The sequence below is a fragment of the Cydia fagiglandana genome, chromosome 25 (genome assembly GCF_963556715.1).
Source record: "Cydia fagiglandana chromosome 25, ilCydFagi1.1, whole genome shotgun sequence".
NCBI lineage: Eukaryota > Metazoa > Arthropoda > Insecta > Lepidoptera > Tortricidae > Cydia > Cydia fagiglandana.
The window spans coordinates 9,428,313-9,438,435 of NC_085956.1; the positions used below are offsets into that span (position 1 = coordinate 9,428,313).

Below are 10,123 nucleotides of genomic sequence, written 5' to 3' on the forward strand. Positions count from 1 at the left end.
TTTCATTCGTTTCATAAACCCACACTCGTATTTTAATGCCTTTCATTATGTAGCAGTCACATAAACTACTATTTCCCCACACCAACTGGTAAAGGCTCTCTTGATTGTATAAAAACTAAAGAAAAGTTGCATTATATTCACACGTGAGGCAAAGTAATCAAATGTGCAAGTGTTATTTTTACGTCACAATTTTATAGAATTTTGATGTTGTAAATAACACTTGCACTGCGTGTATTCATATCGAAATCGTTGCACACTTATCTTGGGCTGACTCAGAAAAGAAAAGAAATGAAAATATTTATTAGTAACATATCCTTCTTTACATCGTTACAACTGTTACAAGTCGCGGTTTGTAAATTTAAAGCATTGTACTTATAATTACAAGACATAATTATTAGTGTATAAATAACATCAACATTAATTAATAATTATTAGTATTACATTTTGTATATATATTTCATACATTTATTTATTGTTTACTAATATTACTCAAAATTAAGTTTATAGTTAACTTCAAAAAAATTTTCTAAAAAAATGTTCGAGATATTATGTGTATTTATGCTAGAAATAATTTAATTGTTGGATTATTATGTTAAGTGCAGGGGGACAATTTAGACTGCGGAGTAATTTAAAAGTAATCTAAATAATATATCTTCCATGTAATTAACTAGAGTGCCATATATGTCCATAGCGAAAAGGATAACGTCACTTTTGACACTGACAGTTCGGTATCGTATCGCTGTGACACCTTATATTATAAGCATTGTTCGAATTGAGTTGTTGTTGTTCATGTTGTTGTTCTTGCTGTTGTTATTGTTCTTCTTCTTCTCCCACTTCTCTTACCAGATTTACCGTTCACCGGCAAAAGCCTTCAGCATCATGTAGTACGTGACAGAACCCTTCAGAACCTGAAAAATGTGCAGTAGGTTCAGAAAACGGAGTTTTTAAAAAGTCGTAGCGCTATTTTGGAACACAATGCGTATTAAAAACAACAATTACACATAACAACACCACACAACAACTACACACTAAGAACAAACAACTACAACAACAACACAACACACTAAGGACAGTTGTTAGATAATGCCTCAATGCCGTCCTAGTGTTGACTTCGACCGGCACCATGACACCAGCCTTAAAACTAGAAGGGATTTAGATCCTGCGTATCAAGAACAACAACTACACCCAACAACACACAAAGCTCATGTTCTTAGATGATACCTCACCACCGTCATAGTATTGACTCCGACCGGCACCATACCACCAGCCTTCGAGCTGACAGGGATTTGTATCCTGCGTATCAACAACAACAACACACAACAACAACACACAACAACAACGACAACAACATAACACATTACAACAATAACAACACATAAAGCTCAGTTCTCAGATGATGCCTCACCGCCATCATAGTATTGACTCCGACCGGCACCATACCGCCAGCCTTCAGACTGACAGGTTTTTGGATCCTGCGTATCAAGAACAGAACTGTTTTCCTGTTCCTCGTATCCATGTGTTCCCATGGTATGGCGTAAATGGCGTCGATCAGTTGATTGCTCTGAAAAGATATGAAAAAAAAAGAAGAAGAAAAGTCATTTATTCGATAAAACACACATACACAGGACAAAAAGATGAAAGACAATGGCTAATAACTAGAGATGCAGAGACAGAGAGTAGTTTGGCCGGATACCGGATGTTCGGCCTAACCATCGGCCGAATATTCGGTATCTGACCGCCGAATTTTCGGGCGGCGGAACTATACCTTTTGAGCTGTTTCGTAGAGAACGTTCGTTCGCGCGGACTCATCTCTAGGTTCGAAATGAGTGCGAGCAAGTGATGGAATATTTAAATTGTTATAAATTTTAACGAGTACGTTTATGGCCTGATAGGCCGGATACCGAATAGTAACCGGATATCCGGTGCATCTCTAATAACAACAACTATATATATAAATACTAAGATAGCAGACAAAATTATGTACACATAGACAGAAAAATAAATCACTCTTGAGTCCAGCAATGTGTGCGCCAGTAAGGAAAAGGCTTTGGCTCAGCATTTTGTCGCAACATATGTTGTGTAGGTAGGTATCTTGCATGTCGGAGATGGGCCAATCCAAAAATTTCAGGACTAAGGTTTATTTTGTTCTGTTATTTTTAATTTAAAAATTAGTGCAAGATTGCTAAGTTGGCGGCGATTTTGATAGCACAGTCTGTGCAAGTGTTACTTTAAACTACGTCATTTAATAGAAGTTTAACGTTTATAATAACACTTGCACAGTTTGTGCTATCTAAATCGCTACCAACTTAACTTGGTCTGACCCTATTAATCTTTTTTGTTTTATTTCTTTAATAAATTAGGTATTTTAACCTAGTTATAATTAAGAAAAACAATAAAATAAATAAATATTATAGGTCACTATAACACAATTACACAATATACATCATGCGACGCACTCTTGAAAACTGGGAGGGCGGAGTCTCCATCGGTGGTGTTAAAATCACCAATTTGCGCTACGCCGACGACACCACCCTCGTCGCAGCCGATGAAGCGGAAATGGGTTTGCTACTGGAACGCATGGAAAGAGTAAGCGAGGAACTTGGGCTCTCCATCAACAAATCAAAGACCAAAGTAATGGTGGTTGACCGCGCCAAGTTGCTAGAGCTCGACGGGTCACTCGACCTCCAATACGTGGACAACTTTGTATACCTGGGCTCCACAATATGCAACAATGGATCATGCGAACTAGACGTGCGGAAGCGAATTGGGATGGCAAAAGGCGCGATGACAAGGCTGACTAAGATCTGGTCAGACAGGGCAATCTCTCTGAAGACAAAGGTTGGGCTGGTGAGGACACTGGTGTTCTCAATCTTCCTCTATGGGGCTGAAACTTGGACCCTCAAAAAAGCTGACCGCGTACGGATTGACGCATTCGAAATGTGGTGCTGGAGGAGAATGTTACGCGTTCCTTGGACAGCCCGCCGTACGAATGTGTCTATCCTACGCGAAGTGGGAATCACCCTGAGACTATCGACGATCTGTCTACGCAGAATCTTTGACTTCTTCGGTCACATAGCCAGAAGACACGACACTCTGGAGAAAATGCTGGTGACAGGAAAAAAAGAGGGATATCGAAGAGGAAGAAGTCCTATGCGATGGACTGATCAAATCAGTGATAACTCCGGCAAGAAAGTTCACGAGGCCATTCATACTGCCGAAGACCGAAACACGTGGAAAGCAATCGTTCGAAAAGTAATTTATAGAGGTCACGACCCTCAGCTATGAGGAATACGATTCAAGGAGGAGGATAACACAATTTAAAAAAAAGTCTTATGGTAAGCTTGTGTTGTGGGTACTTAGACACCGATATATATAAACACCCATGACTCAGGAACAAACATCCGTGTTAATCACACAAATAAATGCCTTTACCGGGATTCGAACCAAGGACCATCGGCTTCACAGGCAGGGTCACTACCCACTAGGCCAGACCGGTCGTTAAATAATAGTTAAATTTACTTGCTATACCTTTGTGTTCAGCATTTCAAAAAGTATAGACACTTGTATTAACTGCTGATGCATCCCAATGGTCAAGGGGCCGTATTTAGCCAGCGCGTCTGCAGTGAACGAGGATACTTCCAGCAGTAAGATGCAGGTATCGCGCAGATAGAATCCTGAGCGCTTGCGGCTCAAAACTTACCTTGGTGTTTAACATTTCAAAAAGTATAGACACTTGTATTAACTGCTGATGCATCCCAATGGTTAAGGGGCCGTATTTAGCCAGCGCGTCGGCAGTGAACGAGGATACTTCCAGCAGTAAGATGTAGGTATCGCGCGTATAGAATCCTGAGCGCTTGCGGCTCAAAACTTACCTTGGTGTTTAACATTTCGAAAAGAATCGACACTTGTATTAACTGCTGATGCATCCCAATGGTTAAGGGGCCGTATTTAGCCAGCGCGTCGGCAGTGAACGAGGATACCTCCAGCAGTAAGATGCAGGTGATGAACTGCATGAACAGGTAAAACGTGAACAAGTACTCGCTGAATGCGTTGGAACACCTGTTCACGAATCTGTAAAAAAGGATCATTCTTTTATGAAAGTCGCCTCCGATGGTATGTCCATATACGCCGCAGACCGGTAGACTACGTAGGAAATGGAATCGCATAAGATTTGATTGTCAGAATGTAATGTTACGCATAAATCTCTTTTCGCATATTTTTTCTCCAGCTGAAACAGAAAGTATTTTCTAAAATATTTTGCATAGGTTGAGTAGAGTAGGGTAGGTTAGGTTAGGTTTGTGTTATAATTTTTCAGAAATGTTAATATTTCCAGCACAATAACAATTATGCAAAATGAGTTTTATGCGTAACATTACATTAGGACAATCAATTATTATGCGACCCAATATGGACATGTCGGAAATAGATGCTTCAATCTCACTGTCCAAGGTCCTAGATCACGCGGCCGCGGTAGGCCTAAGAAGCGCTGGCTGGACGTCGTGACAGCGGACATGGAAGAGAACAGTCTCACACCTGAGGATGCCGAAGACCGGGTAAAGTGGAGAAGACTGAGCAGGAAAGCGGACCGGGAAAACGCTAGGTTGAAGAAGAAGAAGAGACTTTTATGAACTTTTACAGTGGGAAAAAAGTTCTGGCTATGAAGTAAGTAACACAGTAAGTAGTTATAAGTCTAGTAAGCCAACATAGTTTTTAAACTTTCTATGTTGTACCGATGTACCTAATTATTTTGCTGTGATATTATTACTAGCTTTGGCCCGCGACTTCGTCTGCGTGGAATCAATGATTTGTGTGAGTATGTAGTTTATTTTTTATCCAATCTGCTAAGGCAGCCTAATTGATTCCCTATACAAATTTCCACCTCCCCTCCTCCCTTCCACCCCCTACCAAACACTACTTTATGTCCTTTGCCAGGACTCAAACTATCGTTATACCAAACTTCATTTAAATCGGTTCAGCGGTTTAAGCGTGAAGAGGTAACAGACAGACAGACAGATAAACACATTTCACAATTTATTTAATCACATTTCACAATTTATTTAATCACAGTATAAATGGATACAAACTGGTCAGTTACTAATATAAAATAATATTCGTGGTGTTATCCAAATCACACTGATATTTAAAACATAAATACTCACTTTATAATCAAGTTGTGATGTTCATATATTTCCTTCAACAATGCTCGGATTTTAATATTCTCTTCTACAGAGTACATGCCATTTTTGCTGTTTTCTGGCGGAGGCATGTTTAACAAGTTATGTCTCAATATTTTAAGGTGGCCCCAAATTTGGAATACCATTAAACTTATTAGAAGGTCGAACTCGAAGAGACCAATAGTTACGATGTAGGATGTGAAAGAATTAAAAGCGAATAATATCCAGTACCCTATAGAAAAAATAAACAATATTAGGGGAGACCGGGGAGACCTTAACACAAAGATAAGTTGACAAGTTGATAAGTTGTGTATATATGTATATATTTGTTGTAGGTAAGTTGCTAATATTATAATTAACTAAGAAACTTTTCGTTTTTATTATCATTATAATTTTCTTTTTTTTTTTTAATTACAGGACATTCTTACACAGATTGACTAAGTCCCACAGTAAGCTCAAGAAGGCCTGTGTTGTGGGTACTCAGACAACGATATATATAATATATAAATACTTAAATACATAGAAACACCCATGACTCAGGAACAAATATCTGTATCATCATACAAATAAATGCCCTTACTGGGATTCGAACCCAGGACCATCGGCTTCGCAGGCAGGGTCACTACCCACTAGGCCAGACCGGTCGTTTCTTGTTCTTTTATTTACGCTGTTGGTACAGTACGGATGTCTACCGTCTCCAATTCTCCCTCAATTGCTCAAAGGTTAACTGGAAGAGATCCCTTAAAGGGATAAGTTCGCCTTTGTACTAATGACGAATGTTATTTTTCCTGTTTTGTTTTGTTTTTTGTACAATAAAGTGTTTTACTACTACTACTACACAGTGTACATATGTCGACATATATAGACGCTAGAAGTATGACTCCCAAGAAACGGCAGTGCTTTTTATCATATATTTGGACTTTTCAACGTTTATTTAGGTAAAGTATATGTTTTATAATATAAAATTAAGTGTAAAGAAGTGTAAACATCTGAAAAAATTAATCTAGCTTCTAATACAACATAGACCAGAAATAGGAATCCGCGAGGCAAATTGTTAATTAAGACTATGTTTGTGCACTTATGGTACTAATTACAACAAAATAGTTAAAAATTAGTTTTTAATTGCCTAATCGGCCTAAATTTTGTTATGAAATTTTGTTTTGTTGTGTTGTTTTGTTGTGTTTGTTGTTTGTGTGTTGTGTTATGACTTACCTAATAACATTGCTATAATAATTATATTGAAAAACCACGCGTGCTTAATATCTAGGATTATGAGCCTAAAAGCGATTCAATAACTTCCATGTTACGAGCAAGTGTGTTGAAAAAAAAAATGTAACAGTCGCATTAATTTTACTGTATATACGAACCTTTTAAAGTGGTATAACAGGCATCAGGCAGATAGTAATAGGCTGAATTCTCGAAAGTGCTATTTTCTGGCCTGTTTTTGCCAAACATGCCGTTTTTGAAGTTATTGTACCATGGCATCAGCACGAACAATAATACGCCGTGAGCCATTTGGCATATGACGTAAAAACTGAACATTCCTGATATGGTATGAATTTGCGTATGTACCTAAAATAAACACTACACATAAGGGTAATTTTAGCTCCAAATTTCGTCATTTCTAACACAGAATCAGCGCCATCTATGTCCGCGGGACACCGGCGCCCGCGCCGAGTTATGCGGCCCGCAGTCTGCGCCGGTCCGTTACTGTCAACGCAAGCTCCTGATGACACTCCTCGGTACGGAGTGAAACATTTCGAGCGTTTTTCGACTTAAAACACGTGAGTGACCCGTTCTTAATATATCTAACAGTCATATGTCATATCAATACAATATTTCAAATATTCACGAATTTTCCATCATGATCCGATTCACCCTGTGATACGAATCACCTCGGTCTACCCTATAGCTCTAGGCAATTATGCAAATATACTCGTATAGAATAATATAAGTATTTTTAATTATAGATACCTTTGCAGCATAAGGCGATCGATTCTTGAAGTAGAACAGGTGAAACTCAAGTAAATAATCTTTAATTGTTTCTTGATATTTCATCGTCCGAGCCACCAGTAATCTTATCTAGAAAAACACAATTAATTCTAGAGAAATTTGAAACTAACAATATAATAAATAAGGTACTTAAGTTTGGCTCTATAAAATCCAACTCTTAAATTTTATTCGTTGTATGGGTACCGGACCGAAGCCTGTGAGCACTTACACAACTATGATATAAAAGTTCAATAGGTACATAAACCTTACTCACCAAAACCAAAAGATCAAAAATCATACACAAAAATATGTGCCCCGAATCGAAAAACGACATTGTATGCATCCTCTGCCGCCAATACAGGACCCCGAGAATGAACATCAGGGCACAGAGGGCTTGTAGTAGCAGGTTATACAGAGATAGTATAGTATGGAGCCTGTGGCGACCGAACTGCTTGTGGGGCCATGACCCTATGGAACTCATGATGACCTGCAGCTGGTTGACGTACTTGAAGTTTAGAGGCGAGTCGACGTCACTGGAAATAAGTTTTTAAAAATGTAGGTTTTGGTAGGTATAAGCTTGGTAGTGGCGATCACGTAACGGAAAGCGCAGCGTGGGTAGGCCCCCTACAAAGACTGACGACCTGGTAAAGGTCGCGGGAGTCCGCTGGATGCGGGTGGCGCAAGACCGGTCATTGTGGCACTCTTTGGGGGAGGCCTATGTCCAACAGTGGACGTCCATGATTATAAGGATGATGATAAGCTTTTATCGCTGACTGTACTTTTCACACAGGCAACTATTAATATTCATCGAGACAATTCTAAAAACCCCAAACACAATTAGATTGCGTTATTCTATCACAGAGTTCCTATGGCTGCTGTCTCGTTCATCAGATTAGCTCGTGTTACCATAATATTGTTAAGCTATCTATAAAGAATTACCTGCAAAAAAAATAGTGTCCTAGAACAGAAAAGTGTTACTTTGATCCCTCATAGCAGGAAAGAAAAGTGCCACTTGTCTAGTACCCGCAAGGGGACTAGGCACTAGGTGTATTATAATTATAGAGTATTAGCGTACGTATTGCTTAATATTTATTTATTTTCACCACACCAGCTCGGAAAGGCTTACTTTGCACTTCAAAAACGGATAGCAAAGTTGCACTTTGCTATCATCAGTAATTCACATGTTCGAGGCAAAGTAATCAAATGAAACTTTTGAGTTGTTTTCTTATGTTTGCTGGTAAAACTGACTTTGAAATCATGATTTTGGATGATAAATATTTAATAACATTCATTTGAATTTAATTTTGTTTGATTTACATTTACATTTAATATTTGCTTCGGGTTGGTGTGGTGAAAAATTTTGTGTTTCACTCGAGGGCAAACTTTGTTTAACCCTCGTGCTTTGAAACCCTTGGAACGCTCAAGATTCCATTCCAATTTTGGAATCTTTCGCTTGCTCGGATATCAATAATAGCAAGAGCGGTTAAACAACAACTTTGCCCCCGAGTGAAAAAAACTATTACCTACTTATAAAAAAACTTACTTGTCTGCAAACCGCTTCTTCAACTTCTCAAAAACTCGTTTTGAAGTCATGACTCAATAATTTATACCTAATTAAATTATATTTAATTTTTAATTAAATCACATACTAAAGAAAAAGTGACAAGGGCCTCCAGTGGTCGAGGTCAGAATAGAACCAGCTCCTTCAGAGGGCCTCCCTGTCACACTAACGTACCAATTCACAAGTGCGACAGTGAGGCAACACGTCGAACGTGGTTCGCGGTAGGCGAACTGGTAATCAGTGGGCCCCTTAAAGCCCTGGATCTCTATATTCGGTGTTTTTAGCATTAGAAATAAGGTAAACAATCTTGATGAGTCTTTTAATTGAAAAACCCATTTTAAAAATATGACGAAAAACGAATGGGACGACCCAAGACGATACCATCACATGGTATTATATTCGTCTGCTTTCATAAGTAATGGTTACTTATTTCTAAAAAGCGTTTTTGTTAAAAGACATGTCAAGATCGCTTACCTTCTTTCAACTTCTTTCTAATGCTAAAAAAACGAACTATACGCTTGAATTAAAGTATATTTTGTATATTAATTATAAATAAGCAACCGCGTCCTTTAACTCGCGACGTTCGTATGACATTGTTTTTAATTGCTCGAATAGGCTAAAAGCCAAAATAGACCACGAGACAACTCCGGAAAATGGTAGGTGTTTTTTTAAATGTCTAACTTCTATGACATTATGATGTATAAATGACACTTGCTGCGTGGGCTATCAACATCGCTGCAGACTGTTTTTGGTCTAACTCTTCAAGTAGCGAATGAAATAACGCGATATATATTCAATATAAACATTATATTCATTAATTACCTACTATAAGTTATTTAAGTTACATAACTAGAGACTGATGACCCCACAGTCAAACTTCTTGAGTTTTGCGGGGCTGTGACAATATATTTAAGAATACCACTGTATTTTATTAAATAAATAAATAATCATAATAATAATTCGAATTATATAGTATCTGTTGTTCTAGTTTCATTGTTCTACCAGAGACTAATGGTAGAAGAGCCGGCAATATTTCGTACCGACATGACATCACGATTAAATTGCACAATGGTTTCCCATAAAAGTGATGCTAAGTCCGAATTCGATAGTCTGCCACGGCGGAACTGGCTGAAAGTACGGAAAAGAAGGCCACTTCCGGTGCGAAAAGGGGGGCCTGATTTAACCCATCTGACACCGTAATAATAGTTATGGCAGCAGTTAGAATCTAGACACAGAAAAGCGAAGTCTGTCAGTATTTTTTTGGTCGGAACTGATTGGCAGACGCTCTCAAAGGTGAACTCTAAATATACCCATCTGCCACCAGCATGAAACCAATTCCAGTCGGTAGGTATGAACTTTCCTTTCAGGAATATTAAAGGCTTTTTCGGCCGAAACA

General features: G+C 38.5%; 1 protein-coding gene across 4 annotated transcripts; it reads right to left on the reverse strand.

The window, feature by feature from the left end:
- Nucleotides 1–281: 281 nt before the first annotated feature.
- Nucleotides 282–9,317, reverse strand: LOC134677038 (uncharacterized). 4 transcript variants are annotated; one of them, XM_063535463.1, is made up of 11 exons: nucleotides 9,202–9,317; nucleotides 8,902–8,992; nucleotides 8,710–8,776; nucleotides 7,441–7,699; nucleotides 7,149–7,256; nucleotides 6,542–6,746; nucleotides 5,160–5,406; nucleotides 4,534–4,596; nucleotides 3,873–4,071; nucleotides 1,406–1,561; nucleotides 282–908 (listed from the first exon to the last, which is right to left on the reverse strand). In XM_063535463.1, exons 3-11 carry the CDS (start codon nucleotides 8,757–8,759, stop codon nucleotides 849–851), a joined length of 1,347 nt encoding a protein of 448 aa, XP_063391533.1. In that variant the 5' UTR covers nucleotides 8,760–8,776; nucleotides 8,902–8,992; nucleotides 9,202–9,317; the 3' UTR covers nucleotides 282–848. The 4 variants fall into 4 exon arrangements, with proteins under 4 accessions (XP_063391533.1, XP_063391532.1, XP_063391534.1 ...); XM_063535462.1 differs by having other exon boundaries at nucleotides 8,710–8,992; XM_063535464.1 differs by lacking the exon at nucleotides 8,902–8,992 and having other exon boundaries at nucleotides 9,202–9,312.
- Nucleotides 9,318–10,123: the final 806 nt, after the last annotated feature.